The sequence below is a fragment of the Lupinus angustifolius genome, chromosome LG16 (assembly GCF_001865875.1).
Source record: "Lupinus angustifolius cultivar Tanjil chromosome LG16, LupAngTanjil_v1.0, whole genome shotgun sequence".
NCBI classification, from domain to species: domain Eukaryota; kingdom Viridiplantae; phylum Streptophyta; class Magnoliopsida; order Fabales; family Fabaceae; genus Lupinus; species Lupinus angustifolius.
This window is the reverse complement of record NC_032024.1, coordinates 553,686-570,791: the sequence shown is the minus strand read 5'-3', so window position 1 is coordinate 570,791 and position 17,106 is coordinate 553,686. Positions and strand designations below refer to the sequence as shown.

General features: G+C 35.7%; 1 protein-coding gene across 1 annotated transcript in view; it reads right to left on the bottom strand.

The window, feature by feature from the left end:
* Nucleotides 1-17,106, bottom strand: part of LOC109329840 (nuclear pore complex protein NUP205-like) — a 50,639-nt gene that overhangs the window by 8,734 nt on the left and 24,799 nt on the right. Inside the window, exons 14-35 of the mRNA XM_019563698.1 lie at nucleotides 16,658-16,759; nucleotides 16,424-16,564; nucleotides 15,487-15,617; nucleotides 15,133-15,252; nucleotides 14,754-14,877; nucleotides 12,007-12,204; nucleotides 11,521-11,639; nucleotides 11,254-11,404; nucleotides 11,042-11,154; nucleotides 10,878-10,959; nucleotides 10,655-10,741; nucleotides 10,463-10,540; nucleotides 9,862-10,065; nucleotides 5,581-5,673; nucleotides 5,281-5,394; nucleotides 5,000-5,170; nucleotides 4,658-4,713; nucleotides 4,477-4,549; nucleotides 4,155-4,345; nucleotides 3,950-4,076; nucleotides 3,769-3,846; nucleotides 3,162-3,326 (exon numbers count right to left, since the gene is read on the bottom strand). Of these exons, the coding sequence (XP_019419243.1) occupies nucleotides 3,162-3,326; nucleotides 3,769-3,846; nucleotides 3,950-4,076; nucleotides 4,155-4,345; nucleotides 4,477-4,549; nucleotides 4,658-4,713; nucleotides 5,000-5,170; nucleotides 5,281-5,394; nucleotides 5,581-5,673; nucleotides 9,862-10,065; nucleotides 10,463-10,540; nucleotides 10,655-10,741; nucleotides 10,878-10,959; nucleotides 11,042-11,154; nucleotides 11,254-11,404; nucleotides 11,521-11,639; nucleotides 12,007-12,204; nucleotides 14,754-14,877; nucleotides 15,133-15,252; nucleotides 15,487-15,617; nucleotides 16,424-16,564; nucleotides 16,658-16,759 (2,718 nt within the window). The remainder of the gene's footprint in view (nucleotides 1-3,161; nucleotides 3,327-3,768; nucleotides 3,847-3,949; nucleotides 4,077-4,154; nucleotides 4,346-4,476; nucleotides 4,550-4,657; nucleotides 4,714-4,999; nucleotides 5,171-5,280; nucleotides 5,395-5,580; nucleotides 5,674-9,861; nucleotides 10,066-10,462; nucleotides 10,541-10,654; nucleotides 10,742-10,877; nucleotides 10,960-11,041; nucleotides 11,155-11,253; nucleotides 11,405-11,520; nucleotides 11,640-12,006; nucleotides 12,205-14,753; nucleotides 14,878-15,132; nucleotides 15,253-15,486; nucleotides 15,618-16,423; nucleotides 16,565-16,657; nucleotides 16,760-17,106) is intronic.

The window sequence follows — 17,106 nt, the reverse complement described above, 5'->3', positions numbered from 1 at the left end:
CAATCTTAATTTTATTCTTTAAAATACTGATTCTTTCACTAATTTATCTTATTTAGCTAGCATATCAAAAAATAAGGATTGGACTCTAATATGAGTTTTTTTTTCCAATCTTAATTTTTTTCTTTAAATATTTGGTTCTTTTACTAATTTATTCTATTTAGCTAGCATATCAAAAAATAAGGATTGGGTTGTACATTCGGTGTTCATTCCAAAAAATATGTTCCACAAGGAGTTCATTCGGTGTTGACGCATATGGATTCCCTGACTCTTCCTCTAAGTTTCATCATTCCTTTAGGAGAGGTAGAGGTCATGGTTTTGGTAGAGGAAGAGGGGGCAGATTTCATTTTGTTAGAGACGGAGGCAGTGTCAGGTATCAACTGTGTCACAAACCTGTACATGAGGCCTTATATTGTTGGTATAGGTTTGATCTGGTCTTGGGAACACAACAATAGGTTGTTTCGACTCGGCATACTTCAACCCCCTCCTATGCGGGTCTGCATCCATCTCAACAGTCATATCATTTTGTTCCTCGCCAATGTGAATTTTCTCAACCTTCTACCTCGCATACTCCTGATTATCCCCAGGCTTTGATTTTGGACCCTACACCTATCCACTCCTCCTCACCTTCATATGGAGCTCCTCTGCAACCGCGACCATGGATTCAATCTCATGCAATGATTATGGAGCCACAAGTCTACAATTCTCAGCTATGGTATCCGTATTCGAGGGCCATACATCATGTTACTTCTGATGCTTCCAATATTATGCATCAGACTGGTCTTTCTGGAACAAATCAGAATCACTTAAGAAATGGTTCAGGTGTTCTCATAACAGGTATCGGTGTATTCACTTTCTTTACCCCTTATGCCCTTGTCCATACCCTTACTCTTAACAATTTGCTTTTGGTCCCTTCTATAACTAAGAATCTGGTCATTGTGTGTAAGTTTGCTAAGAATAATTCTATTTTTGTATCAAATCTCAGGTTGATGATACTATCTTTCTAGAAGGGACTATTGGACCAGAAGGGTCGTGGGTGTTTAACAATCTTCATCTTGCAATACCTAAGTTTGCCTTTACTACTAGTACGAATAATTTTTCTATAGGTTATGATTGTAACCTTGTTGTTCTTTCGAATAAACATTCTAGAGATTATATTTTGTACTTTGTGGTATTCTAGGCTAGGACAGCCACAGGAAGGAGTTGTGAAACATGTTTTGAAGTCATGTAATTTTCCTCTTATGAAAAAAAGTACGATTGTGTTTTGTGATGCTTGTGCTTTGGGAAAATCTCAATGTTTACCTTCACAACCTTCTCTTACTGTTTACTCAACGTCCTTTGATTTGGTGAATGTTGATCTGTGGAGTCTTGCTCCTATTTTATCTATTTCAGGTTATAGATATTACATGTCTATTGTTGATTCATGTACTAGATACACTTGGCTATTTTTGTTGAAACAAAAGTCTGAGGCTCTCAGTTTCTTTAAGCAATTTCACACTATGATCCAGGTTCAGTTTAAAGGTATTCTTAAATTTGTCCAAATTGATCGTGGAAGGGAATTTAGACCTTTTGCTTCTCTTCTAAGCTCTCTTGGTATCCCTCATCGTGTGATTTGTCCGCACACTCACAACCAAAATGGTGTGACTAAGAGGAAACATAAACATATTGTTGAGACAGGTCTTACTCTGATTGCTCAAGTTTCCCCTCTTACAGTACTAGGAGCAAGCCTTTGATATGACTATTTACCTCATTAATAGGAAAACACTACTTCTCGTTCTAGTCCCTCATCTAGGTTTGTTCCTCTAAACAATACTTCATCCCCATCTAGTATAGGCATTACTCCCTTTCCCACGGTTTTGCCCTCATCGTCTGAGGATGTGTCTCATTTGTCACCAGTTGTGTCTACATCTTCTTCTTCCCCTTCGGTTTCCTACACTGTGTCTGTTCCTCCACCTAACTTTCATCCTATGCTTATTTGTTCTAAGACCTATCAATCTAGACACCTCCCTTCTCCAAGAGTCTTCACCGCTAACCTTGAACCCAAGTCTGCCAAAGTAGCCTTGTCTATTCCTGAATTGCGGTCAACCATGGATGCAGAGTTTAATGCTTTGATGAAAAACCATACTTGGACTTTGGTTTCTCTTTCTCACATTGGAGGCTATTGGTTGTAAATGGGTGTTCAAGGTGAAACAACATCCTGATGGTACTGTTGATAAATATAAAGCGAGACTTGTGGCTAAAGGGTTTCATCAAAGAGGTGGTTTTGAATATCATGAGACATTCTCACCGGTGGTAAAATCGGTCATGGTTAGAGTGGTGCTCACCTTAGCTCCAACTCATGGTTGGGATATTCAGCAGATTGATGTTAACAATGCCTTTCTTAATAGAATTTTGGAGGAGGATGTATACATGGAACAACCAGAGGGTTTTAGAGTTGCTGATACTACTCTAGTGTGTAAGTTGAATAAGGCCATTTACGGTCTTAAGCAGACACCTAGAGCATGGTTTACAAACTTGTTGGAACTCTATTGTCTTTTGAGTTCAGGAAATGTCAATGTGATCATTCTCTCTTTCTTATGATCAAATCCACTTGCAAGCAATTTGTCCTTTGCTATGTGGATGATATTATTATAATAACTACTTACTCTTCTCTTATCAAACAACTCGTTGATAAGACGAACTTAGCTTTTTCTCTCAAGGATTTGGATGCCTTGGACTATTTTTTGGTGATTGAGATTCAAAAACAACGCAATGGGTCTCTTCTTCTCTTCTCTCTCTAATCTCTCTCTCTCTCTTCTCTAAGCTTCAATTCAGGTTTTATAACAGTTTTGTAGCTAAATCCATTTCTAATGGTAAACTTTAGAAAAATAGTGGAGGAGTTTTGTTGTTTTTTTCCATTTTGAACTCAATGACACCAACAACCAACCAAAATTGTGAATTTTGGTTTGGATTTGGGAGAGCTTAGAGGGGGGAAACCTGTCGAGTAGGACAAAAAAAGTTACAGGGCCAACTTGAAACCAAAAAATAACTGAGTAGACGAACTCAGTAGTTTGTCTATTTTATTTTGCTATAATAACTCATTAAAAAATATTAAATGATGTAAACACAATATATATGGATGTTCCAAAGTAGAAAAAACTATTTATGGCCAATAGAACAAGTACCTGATTCAAAACACTGCTTATGGCTGTAAAGCAAGACCTTAAAAAGCCCCTGCTTTGAAGCTGGTTCAAGAAATATCGCTCATGATCTATACAAATCAATGCATCAAGAACATAGAGTGATATTGTCTTTCCCGGTTCACTGCCATGGGTTGCATCTTTTATGACCTACAATTTCAGATATATTGAAGCTGTAAATATTTGACTTCAGAATATTCATAAAAATAAGAATGAACATAAAAAAGAATCTGAAAATTTAATCAAAAAGCAACAAGACAAATAAAGTGTTCGATCATTTTTAATGAAAATATAATAGTTACTCGCAATTTACAGACACTTCAATTGAAAATGATACGGCAGACAAATGCATGCCACTACTATTTGGAGCAGTAAAATACAAAACAGAAAACCATTTTAACAATTTCCACGTCCCATACTTTGCACAAATCACAGGCACACACACAAAAGACAGTGTTGTTCTGAAAACAACCTATAATTTTCAAAACTAAGAAGCAGGACGCCCTTTTATCCTATAAGCCACATGCACAAAAATTTGAAGATAAAAATGCAAGCTAAAAAATAATGGACATAAAAAACAGTAACAAATAACCAAATCCAAGACGCTCTGAGCCTCTTTCGTTAAAGTGGAAAAATTTGCACGAGCCAGTTCTGCTTGTTCTTTGTCAATCTGGGGTAATAAGGAAAACAAAATATTGAATCAGGATTTAACCTGACACTATATTACAATAATGATATTGTAAAATGTTTACATAAAATTCAAGAAACTACACCTTTGGTAGATCAATATACTCATTATCTTGTTCACTGAGCAGCAAGAATTGAAGGACTGTGGTTGGAACATCTGGATCAACCATATTTTGACAATACTGGAAATAGCTAAGAAGCAAGGCATATTGACTGTGTATACAAGCAAAGGTTAATCAAAACAGCATACAACTATACAACCAGTATCAGTTACTGAACTAGAAAAAATACCGTCTCCGAAGAGCTTCTGATGACTCGTTTCTTAGAATTGCCATAATAAGCTTAAACAATATGGTCAGACAAGCACCATTCGGTAATTGCTTCACCGCAATGAGATCAAGGCACGTGATATTATCAGAATTCAGACTGCCAGGGAACAAAAACCTTTCATCTCGTAGTTTAGCCATGCATGTCAATGCGACCTGAGCAAATCCCATTTATGTAAATATAAACAAAAATAACTAGGAAGTTTGCATACAAAACAGAGCAACTTGCATAGTTTAAGACTCCATCAACATGTCTTGAAAATATAATGGTAAACTTAACTATCAACCTGTGATAGTATGAACGCCATCCTCAATGAACAGTCTGGAGACGCACAAGAACTAAGAGATGCATCAAGGACCCTGTGAATAAAGGGTAACATTTATAATCAACACAAAAATAATGAGAAGAGCAACAATGACAACAAGTGACTACTTTGTTTATTCACTAATGGAGCATTGTAGACTCACTGAAATAGAATTTCAGATCGACCTTCAAGCATGGTTAATCTTCTAGAAGCAGACACCTTTTTTAAATAGAACAAAGTTAGAAAAAATTACATAATAGTTCATAAAAAAGTAGAAGGAAAGAATGTAAATGTAACTAACTCTAGAGAAAGAGGGAAATGGAGAAGAGTGAAAACATAACTTTTCTATATCTAGAAAATCAACTGATTACAATGATGGGCAAATCTATTTATAGAGTTCGGGGCTATTATAGCACAATTATCTAATACAGAACTGTTAGCTTGGCCAACGGCTAATTAATCACTAACTAGTAACTAGCATTCCCTGATAAAGAGAGTTCCATACCTCAACAATCTGAGACCAGGCAGTAACCATATGTAGCTGTGCTGCTTGTTCCTCAAGATTTTTATTGTATTTCCAACCCCATCTCAGCAACTGTTGAATTGTCTCCCGTACATCATTTAGCTCAACTTCGCTGCCCAGGTTACTCGCCTGGATATATGAAGAATTATATTTCTGAAACAAGAAAGTAGATTGAACGTCTTATAGATATTAACCCAAAATGGAAATGAGAATTGCAAAAGTATAATCCCAGAAATACAACAGTATTTAAGAAGTGAACTAACCTGCCAAAGTTTGTCATGGAAGGAAGCAAGGTCAATTAGACGGTCATTTCTCTCAGAATAATAGTAGACACCACCCTTTCCAGAATTTCCAGGATTTCCAAGTATGTCTTCTGCCTAGAAAAATATCCGGCCAAAAGCAGATACGAATAAGATGACTGATTAAAATAGTCAAGGACAAAGCATCAGCTGGACCTTGTATTCCATACATAAAAATAAGCCTTCGAACAAAACAAAAACAAAAAACAAAGAGAAAGATGAGGAAGTAAAAGATATAATGTGGTTCAAGGACTAGTATCTTACCAGCAAGTCATACTTCATACCAGCCACAATATTTGAGAGCTTACTAGAGGTATCTGGACATCTAAACTGAATGATCTCAAGCAATTCTAATACCTGAATTTCAACAAAATAAATTTAAGTAAGATGATATGTGATAAGGCAGCTGTGACTAATTATCAAGAGATATGGAAGTAGTTATGGGTATATGGTATTTTTATAAACAAAATGTTAACCTTATATTATTGAAATTATTCCTGTTTGTAATCATATAGTATATTGTCTCATAATTGTCATTTCCTGTTAAAGCTTATTATGAGAAGATCAACAACAATGAAATTAAGTTTACAACAAAACTGACTTAAAAGAAGACAAACAACATACTCTCTTCATGACTTTGTGCAGCATTTTAAACGAAATCATTTTGTGTTACTTAAGGCTGGGGAATGGGGCAAGAAGACGTACTCATTTAGACAGTGAATGATAAAAATGTAACACGTCTAATTTGCTTATATTCATACAAAGTCTTGCATTATGCACACACCAAATAATTTACGCTGAAAGCCTCTTCCAATCATGAGAGATTTTTACTCAGGTCATATGTCAGAATAGAGAAAGCATGATCCAACATCATCACAAAGGAAGATACTACTTCTCATCAAAAGATTGAGAGCTAATGCCATGAAACTAGAAGACCAAAACCTGAAAGGATAGGAAGAACTAAAAAACATAGATGTGTGTTTACTACAGAATGCTAAGACATGATAACTCAGAATATGGAAATTGGAAGACATTTCATAAAAGAGAGTGCAGAAGCAGTGCTTTGCATGCCTTTTGTTCCAACAGTATAACAAACTAGGTAGTCAATTGTGGATAGCGAAGCATAGCTGTCAGTCCCAAAAACAATGTGGGATAGCAGGTAGCAGATGACCGCTACAGCTATGAGGAAAAATATAAGTAATTTATACCTACACATATAGATACACAAAAATATACACCAAATTAAAGATATAGTTGATTAACTCTCCTTCCATGTTCCATTCCCATGCTATATAAACATTATTTCTGGTGGGTTTTAGCAACACATCATTGGTAGTAGGTTTGGCAGTGGAAGGTTGAGATGAACCCATGGTTGTGCAACTCCAAAATGAAGGAAGGGAAGGTTGGAAGAATCTCTGCCTGAGATGAGAATGAGTGGCAGAAGGAAGGGAAGCATAACGTTTGTGAAGGGGCAGAAAATGTAAAGAGAGAAAGCAAACAAAAAAGTGCAGAAAGAAGTGAAAGAACAAGGAAGGAGAAGTGTGGTCGGGCTGCTCTTTTGTTTAAAAAAGGGAATGTGTTTTCTAACCATTGCATGAGATCAGTCTGATGCATAATATGGAAGCATCAGAAGTAATATGATGTGTGGCCTCCGAATCCAGATACCATATCAGAGAGTTGTAGACTTGTGGCTCCATCACCATTGCATGAGACTGAAATCATGGTCGCGATTGCAGAGGAGGAGCTCATATGAAGGTGAGGACTGAGGAGGAGTGCATAGGGGGCTGAAGTATGTTGAGCCGAAGCAGCCTGTTGGTATGTTCCTAAGACTAGATCAAAATTATACCAACACTATAAGGCCTCATGTCCATGTTTGTAACACATTTGACAACTAACACCACTCCGACTCTACCAAAACGAAATCTTCCCCATCTTGCTCTGCCAAAACCGTGACCTCTACCTCTCTCAAGGAATGATGAAACTGAGAGAAAGAGTCAGGGAATCCATATGCATCAACACCTGAATGAACTCCTTGCATAACAAGAGGGGGAGGCAAGGAGGAACCAGAAACATCATAAGTCAGCTATGGAACATGTGAAGAAGTCATTGGGCGAGTCTTAGCAGATGAATGAGCTATATTCACAGAAAAAGTTTCAATAATCGGAGGATGAATCCGCTCTAAATAAGTTTATTGAGTCATGAGCAAGGATTCAAGCTAGTCGAATAAGCATGGTTCTATTCTATTATTTAATGAAGTAACAAATGACTCAAATTCAGAAGGAAGTCCCTCCAGCAGTAACCGAACTTGTTCTCTTCCAGAAATGACATCAACAATGGCAGCCAATGAGTGAACAAATGCTTTGATGCGAGAAACAAACTCAGAAACAGATTGAGTATCCTTCTTCAAATTATGAAGTTCCAAAAGCAACAGTTGACTCCTAGCACGAATCAACGAGTCAAAAAATGTATGAATTTCATCTCAAATTTGCCATGCATGACGAAGACCTAAAACTCACGATTGCACAGTCTCCAATAATGATTGCAGCAAACATGACACAAGGTGTTGACCTATTCTTTCATTGAAGAAAAGTAGGATTCAAATGGTCAGTATCACAATCTTCCTCAGATAAAAACTATAGAGGCACTTGTGGATTAACCACAAACCGTTCAAGATGATAAGAGGCAATAACCACTTCAACTTGTTGCTTCCACATAAAATAATTCGTCTCATACAACTTTGTCGAGATCACTGGACTAAAGAAAATCGTTGACGGAGGAATAACCTACAATGGACTAGGCGACGACATAGATGTATAATCCTCCATGAAAGCAGAATCAACAACAAATCAACAAATAGCTCGGCGACAATCATCGACAAAACAGCGACAACAACAATCACAAGCTAGCAGCAAATCAACATATGCAAGGCAATAAAACCAGCATTGACAGCATCGAAAATGAAATCAATGTTGAAGAGGAAAGCAGCAAGAATAAAATCTCATCAACTAAAGCTCTAGGTCACGAAATTAACAGTAAAATGCAATCTCAACTAATCAAAGCACAACGAACAAATTAACAATGTAAGAAGTTAAGAAGAGAATATGTAGAAGAGAGAGAGCAACGAGAGAGAGAGAGAGAGAGAGCGCAGAGATAGAAACCGAAATTGTAATATGATTTTATTATTGTCAAATGCAAGAGCTACGCTCTTTATATACAAAGCAATATTGTGTACAAAAGTTAGAAGCAAAGCCTTCTAACTAACCTAACAAATTAACAAACTCTAATTACAACAATTAACAAAATAACAGAGAGCTAGTATATTCTAATCTATCCCCATGAAACCAACGTTGCTGAAGTGAGGATATTTGTCAAGATTCTGTGTTGTAGTCCTGCACTTGAAGTTGGTTTCTTAGAGTAACAAATTGTGTATTAGGAATGGGCTTAGTCAAAATATTAGCAGTCTAAAACTCTAAAGGAATGAGTTTCACAGTAAGAGTATTGTTTTGCAAACGACTGCTTTTCAACCTGCTACAGGCGCGATGGCCATCCGCACCACTATCCACCATTTTGTCATGTTGAGAGGGCTGGCGACCTCTGCTACACTATTATCGCGTGCAATTTACGACTTAGATAACAAACTGCTAAAATCCTAACTAAAGGAGTCCACGACCACACTTTGATCTCTTAATGAGCAAGTTGAGTATATGATAAAATTGGTACGTCTAATTCTATAAGTATAATTGATATTATTAGAATATGTAGGCCTAACTGCACCAAAAAACCTCCGTAAAAGGGAGGAGGTATTGCTAAGATTCTTATAAATGGCTCTTGGCTCATTTTCTCCATCAATGTGGGACTTTGACACTTTAACATATATCTATGCACCAATTTGAAGGGGGACAGAAAATTTAGCAGTTATTTCTTAGGACTAGGATAAGCTTTTTTCCAGTTGGGCCGATTGCTATTTCCTTCTATCATCTGAGAAGTTGAGATATTTGTGGAGATATCTTCTCTCATCTGCCCATTTATAGTTATAATTTTCTAGTGAGAATAATAAGTGAAAAACCAACATATTCCCATCCCTACTCTCAATATTAGTTTTTATGCCAAGTTGTTTCAATTTCCTTTTGTTTTCCCCATTCACTCGTCATTTTAACTCATCACTTCTCGCACAGCTTCCTCTGTAATTGAGGCAGAATTGATTGTCAGGAATGAGTTGATAGATATGTTCTCTTTCCCCAATAGGGAATGGGCAATACGGCCATCACCACAAGTAAACCAGCCAGCAAAGAAACTTCAGACAACCATTAGCAATTTCACATTCAATCCGCATTCAAGGCAATGAATTTAGAATATAGAAAATAATATATAAACCCAATATATGCATGTGCTATGTAGACATGTGCTTGAAATTTTACCAACCCAGTTGTGTATTGATGGCAAAGCATTTAGTGTATAGTAATTAATGTAGAATCCAATATATACATGTAACACATAAATCCATAATAGCAAAGCAGTAATGCAGCATTCAATAACTACCAGTACCTTACTCTTACTGACAGTTCTTATAGCAGCATTTTCATAAGTAGCTTGAAGCGAAAATGGAGACATGGCCTGACCACCATCAATTTTAAGGATATCTTGCCCAAAAAGATGAGAAAGGATTGTTTGGCATGCTTCTCTATGTGCGGAGCTACTAATGTCACCAGCATGTAGTTCAACAGCTAAAAGTTTTAGGAGCCAAGCTCTCTGAAAAAGCCAAGCAGGGGAATAAAACACCGATATGAAACCTAACCATAATATATAGCTTAATAGTAATGCATTAATCATTCCCGGGTAATTGATAGCAGTGAGAAAAAATGATTCAGATACGAATATAAAAAATCTTAATATCAACACAGCATGTAGAAGGTTATTGATGAGGAATCATGGAGAGTAAGTTTGTATGCCTTTCTGTACTTCATGTTACAATCTTTCATGTTTCATATGTTTTATCCCCCATTCCAATCCGAGGTAGGATCTCAACTTTTCATGGTGACAAAGCCCAGTACTTACCCTGTTACCTCTTCACTACCATGGAATGCAACGATGTCAGAGAATCATATTTGGAAAAGAAATTAGGGAAATTGATGATTTGCAAACAAACCTGATGGAGGGAACTGATACGGAGAGGCTGGTTACTATTCCGTTTGGGAAGCGGGGCAATACCAATTGCATCAAGGTGCTGCGTTACAGCAAGGAATGGATTCAGAGATATCTCTCCAAAATAAAATATAATCATAAACAAGGATTTGAAACGGAAAGAGTAACAACATCAAATAGATTAAAAATTGTTTACCTTAATAAAGAAATGGTACTTTTTATTTGACAACAGATCCATTGTTGGTTCACATGTTAGTGGATCTACGCATAACTCATAAAGGAGCTGCATCAAGGAAAAAGTCAAGACTCTCTTAAAAATGCTAATATAACTGCAAATGACTATGAAAACAAGGCAAAAAATTTGGTTGTCCAGTCTGCTAGATATGTTAACAACTTCAAGTAGATGAACTGCACCTCACCTGAAAACCAAATTCATGAAGTAATGCATTTACATCAGGCTTTAAAAGGTTCTCCAGCATATCAAGAATAACCTTCATGCAACTGCAATGATATAACAAAGATTGAGGACAGTAGTTTTTACAAGAATGAAGATACTATGTCCCAACAGATAACAGACAAAAACCTGTAATAAAACTTAGGCTGTAAAACTGTCCGCTCAATAGGCAAGTCTAGATCAAATTTTAGTAGTAAATGAGTGATATTTGGAGCTGGCCTGCTGATGTTGTCGATTAAAAGCTGAAAACATATACAAGGTACATGCAAAAAGCAATTTAGAAAGATTAGACACAAGGAAAGCGGAAGCCGAAACAAACAGGTTGGAAGACAAAGACTAACTTGTATGATAAGAATGCCTGGATCATCAGTATTATTTTCAACAGTCTGAGACTCTCCTGACCGCAACTCAAGGCATGCTGCATAATCTTCTATCAAGCTATTTGCAGCACTAGATTTTAGCAATAGCTGAACGAGCCCAACCATGCGAGAGCTGTCACCCCAAGAACAACATATCAATTACCCATTAAGCATGATATCCTGTTTGAAGAATTCATCAAATTCAAATTACAAATCAAGAATAATAAAAGAGGAAGGTATTTAGAGTGCCTTAAAATACTCATGATTTTGATAGAGGACTGCTGAACTTTTGGCTGAAAATCATATCTGACATACTCCAACAAAGCCACTATTTGATTGTGATCATGGGAGAGTATAATATCCAATGGCTGCAGATTATCAACAAAGGACATTGCATCTCAGTGAATGGTTAATTTCCCGTCAAATGACAGGATATTATAACATGTCCACATTATAGTTAGTACATAACAAAGTTTAACATGGCACTATTCTCATGAACCACCATAACTAAAATCTTTAGCAAGGCACTAAAACTAGAGAGTAGATGTTAAAATTTTAATAGACAAATGCTAAACCATGTATACAAGGGGCAACTGACTACCATGACAATGCCTGCTTAAAAACCTTACTGCTAAACAATAAGCTTTGGGGAAACGCGTGAACAAAACAAACAACTCCGAATAAATAATTTGAATATAGTTATAACTAATCACTTTAGATAATTGAGAAAGTTACTTGGTATAGAGGACGCCAATAATCAGAAAGAAGCAAATCTTTTTCAAGCACTAGTATTATAATTTCCAGAGAAAGCTGAACTGCATTCTCCAAAAGCGGCCCATATACTTGACTATTGCGTTCAGCAATGATGGAATTCGCTCCTGGCAGAAGAATACCCATTATGTTCCGAAAGGCAGTCTTACCACTCATGAAATCCTGAAACCAATCAAATTATTTAGCATACAAAGTAACTGGAAACTTAAACAAACATTAAAACTAGAATACATGAACATAATTGTCCCAGTATAAAACTCATAACATTACGAATTGTAGGGCTTACTTAGAATATGTTCCTCAATTGTCCTTACATTGTTCTGTTGTATTTCTTTAATGAAACTCCTTATTAATCCAACAATTTAGATGTGTTACCGGTCCTTGGACAAAATCATGATTATTAGATTTCATGATTTAGGCAGAAGTAAGGCTCAAATTTGATACATTTGGTCAGAGTCCAACTCTGTATTTTAAAGGTTTCTTAGGCACATAACTTCATTTGAGACAGGATTAGGCATTTGACATCTATTTGGTGTAAAGCATATGGCCTTTTTAATGGAGATTCATTGATAGACTTGAAGCGGACAAATTGTTTATCTGAATTGCTTGAGTGATTTATATGCACTCAGTCTTCTTTATTTATAGTAGAAGAGTTTTTACATGAATCCCTTAATTTTGGAGAAATAAAATCAGAAAGATTAATAAATGATATGATTTGATACTCATGTATTTAATTCAAATCAAATGCAGAACCTTAATTATCTTAACAATCTTCGATTTATTTCAATAATCTCAACAGATAAATATGAAGCTTAATGTTGAAAAGCCCATGATCCTAGTCCTTCACCTTAGAACTTAGTCACTCTCTTTTAATCTGTCACTCCTGAAGGATTAGAAATCTTTGTTTCATTGTTTTATTCATTTTTCTTGTCTATTTTCAGCTTTATCTTTTCCTTACTTTTTTACACTAGGAGAAAGAGAGTGAGGCCAAGAGAGGAGGGAAATAGGAGTAGTTAAGGAAAAGGGGAGTTATTTTAGTAACTCCCCCTTGTGTCATGAGTGACATGGCTATTAAAGAAAAAGGAGGGGGAAAGGGAATTCACTCATGCTTTTAACTGAAAATTGAGGAGGATAGGCTTTCTCTATAGTCAGGAGTGAAAATAGGGAATTACTATGTTATTGTAGAGCATCAATACTCATTTTTTCTAAAATCTTCTGTAATATAATTCTGAATTTTAGTGTTTCTATCATAAGCTTAGGCTTGTGATCCTTTCGTCGATTAGTTTTTCGGGTTTCACATTCATTTCCACTTGTTCTTAACCATTGTTGTCATTCCACTTTCAGGACTTGTTTACAATGTTGTTTTATTGCCCTTCTAGCCTCCTTCTTCAGCACATTAGTTTTCTCTCCCTAGTCTAGATTTGTTCTTGCTGGTGCACGATTTCGTTAAAGCATCAAATTGCACCGTTCTTCTTGGATTTGTGGCTATCATCAATGTCACAAGTGTCATTGATTTTCTCTCTTCTCCATACATGACAAGTCGGATGCATATGATGTATATGCTCAAGCTTTGATATAGAACTATTGAAGTGGTTCAAATTTTGTGTGGTGAAGATCGACCATGGTCTAAATGTGGTTAGTGCTTGTGTTCTTCTGTTAATCAAATTTCTTCTTGATGTTATTCCAATTATTGGTTAATGATAATGGTTTCTAGTTAGTGGTATTCTCTAGTTCTTCTTTATTGAAGATCAATTCTAAAATTTGGTCCTTGTTGTTTGTTGTTGCTTGTTGTGCATCCATCATCCTTGTTAGTATGCTTTTGTCGATAGTGGTTAAGCTTGGATATAGCTTCTATTATGGATGGTTAAGCAATGTTGCCTTCTGGCATTTGAAGATTGCAATTGTTTTATTAATGGTTTAGAGCATTTGTTTCAGCTAACTTAGATTATATTCATCGTAGTTGTTGTTCCACCATCTTCATTGTAGATTCCGCTAACATTTACAACACCTTCAAACCATATTTGGTGGAACCCATGCAATTATTTTGGTTATATTCCATTTTGTAACAAACTTGAATAAAGCTTAGTAAGTATTAGCTTGAAGGGGAGTATTAGAATCTATGACCGTATCTAAGAATTCCTAAATTATATTATAGAGAATATGTAGATAATACTTAGATAAAGAGAGGGTATCTCATATGATGATGATTATACCTTAGATTTGTTTCAGGTATCTCAAAAGATCTCTTAGGATTGAGATTAGTTTATTTTTATCTTTTATGATTTGTTTTCTTATTTAATAAGAAGTCTAGCATTAATATAAATAAGGGTTAATATTATGTCTTTTATATCACAATATCATCATCATTCACATTATTATCCATACAATCTACTATATTAAATATTCCTTCTTCTTCAATATCTAAACTATATAATTTCAACAGTAAGCATTCCTTATATGTCACTCTCATTATAATTTTTCTCTTGGTCTCAATATATTTCTTATTTTATCCCAAAAATAAAATGTGTGCCTGATAGTTGCTCATTAAGCATGCGTACTGAACCACAAACTTCAAAGTGACAAAATCTATTACTACATGTAGCTTACAAATTCAAAATCAAGGATAATAATCATGAGAATAACATTATTATGTAACAGATGGGACATGCCACATGCTTCAAAAATCTGAACAGGAGTATTAAAGCACATACTTTAAGCAATTCTAAAACAGGAAGTTGCGTCTGAAGTGGTGATGATTCCTTAGTTGTTAAAAGTCGTGACTGATCACCTACACCCTCAAAGTCCTCATCCTTGACATCATACATGTTTAGCATCCTGCAGTACTAAGCTAAATTATTCTACATTCGCAATCTATAATCCATAGATCATACCAGAACATGTTCATTGTTTGAACTTTGAATTAAGCAATCAGTTTCAATCAACAAAAAATCAAACTAACGGTGTGTTAGCCTCTCAATGAAAGTAAGATAAATGAGATTAGAAAAAATAACCAATCCAATTATTTTATCAGTTAAGAACTACATCAAAGACAGTGAATTATTTCTCAAATCAAATAAAATAACCACTCACATGTGAAAATGTTGAAGGCAAGCACCAACTAACTGCCACTTTTCACAGGGATCTGCATAAGCTCTCTGAGGAAATGGCCCAAAAACATGATCATAGATGAACCTAAAGATGCCAATAAATCTGGATAACAATAAAAAATTTAATAGAATTCAGAGTGCAAACAAGAATAAAAGGACGGACCAATGCATGAAGCTCCCACCTAGTGGGGTCTGTAGAGGGTAGATGTATAAAGTCTTATCCTCACAAGCGAAGATAATATTTCCAGGATTTGAACCTGTAACCTCCAAGTCACAAGGCAAGTAACCTTTCTGTTGCATCAAGGCTCACCCTCTAATAGGTAAACAAGAATAGTACCTTCTCCCTCTATCACTTAAATCTCTTTCTTCTGCAATAAGAGCATTTATCAATTTAAGGAAAGATATCGTCGAAGGATATTGCTCTCTCCTTGCTTCAATTTCGTTTAATTCAAATTGCATATGATAAACCTGCCAGAATTACCGGTTTACTTGGACATGAGAAAAAGAAAAAGTAGATCTTATTAAAGCATAAATGGGGGGAGGGGGAGAGAGAAAAAAGTGGAGGAAGTATACAAGTAAAATGATAAACTTTACAAGAAGGAAATGATAAAGAAAAGGAGGAGGATGAAGGACCCCATTATTACTAGTGTCAGTCTTTGTAGATCAAGTTAGTTCCAATACCATGTATTTTTAGCTTGTAGTAAAACAATTCAAAATGGAAGAAAAACTGAACAAATAGAACTGTGAAATATGCAAACATAGTCTCTAGCCTTTCAATACATGTGTATATAAACATGAAGCCCCACTTAGAGTAAACATAATTTATATCTTTTCAATTCTCTATATAACAAAGAGAAGCTTAAAACTTAAACTCATGGCCAATATATTTTGATAGAAAAAATCATTAAGAATGAAGAGGACTGCATGATAGCAGGATAAGATATCCTCCAACAAAAAAACTACAGAGTTAACTAAACATGAACAGCCAACAAGCTCCAAAACAGAAGGAAAAACTTGTGAACTAAGATGTTGCATCATGTAACAACTAAATTATGTTTCAACACCAGTTATGCTTCGTATGTGTTTTGTCCACGGTTCGTGTTCAAAAGGCTTTTACATGAAGAGATGTGTAAGAGATATGTGAATTTAAATCATTCCAGAGGTAGCACTCACCAACTTAAGCTTCTAAGAGAGTTGGCTCTGTACAGTTTTGAAGGAAATAATTTCTAAGAAGGTCAAATGACATGACTTATTTGTAAGACAGATATACCAACCTGAGTAGCCATGGGTTGTTGACTGTTCTGGACATCAGGCCCAACAACTGGCAGATCATATTGTTCGAGATAGGTCCAAATGCTATCCTTCAATACTGGAGAGACAGGAATGAATGTGGCTATTGCACTTCTTAGAGCACCCTATACTCTCATCACAAATACTGTTCAGAAAAATCGAGAATCACATTGTACTTTTAACTTCTCAGTAAGAACATTGCAAGACAACCAGTATACCTTAAGATATGGAGGTACGTTTTCATAACTAAGAAGCTTGAACAGTGGTTCAATATCAGGAAACCAGTTTTTCCTTTCTATTGGATTCCCATTTTCCACAACCTGTATATACAAGGCAAACATACGATTAAAAGCATTGTATCTTTCAAGTGTAGGAAAAACGAAAAAACCAAAGTATCGTACAACACGAAGGAATAGACTCAGCATAAAATAAATTAAAGCAATGATGCCTAGCCAGCATGCAAAAGCAACAGGAAATCAAATATTTATTTCAGAGAAAACTTTCATACACTTCAACTCATCTAGTCAGATTCATCAACCATCAAAGTAAAATCAGTTAATTGAGAACCTATATAAAAAGAGCAGTAGAAGAGAATTACCGTTTAGGCTACAAAAGGTTGGAATTAATTTAGCCTACAGAAGCAAGCATTGAGATGCAATATTTTATA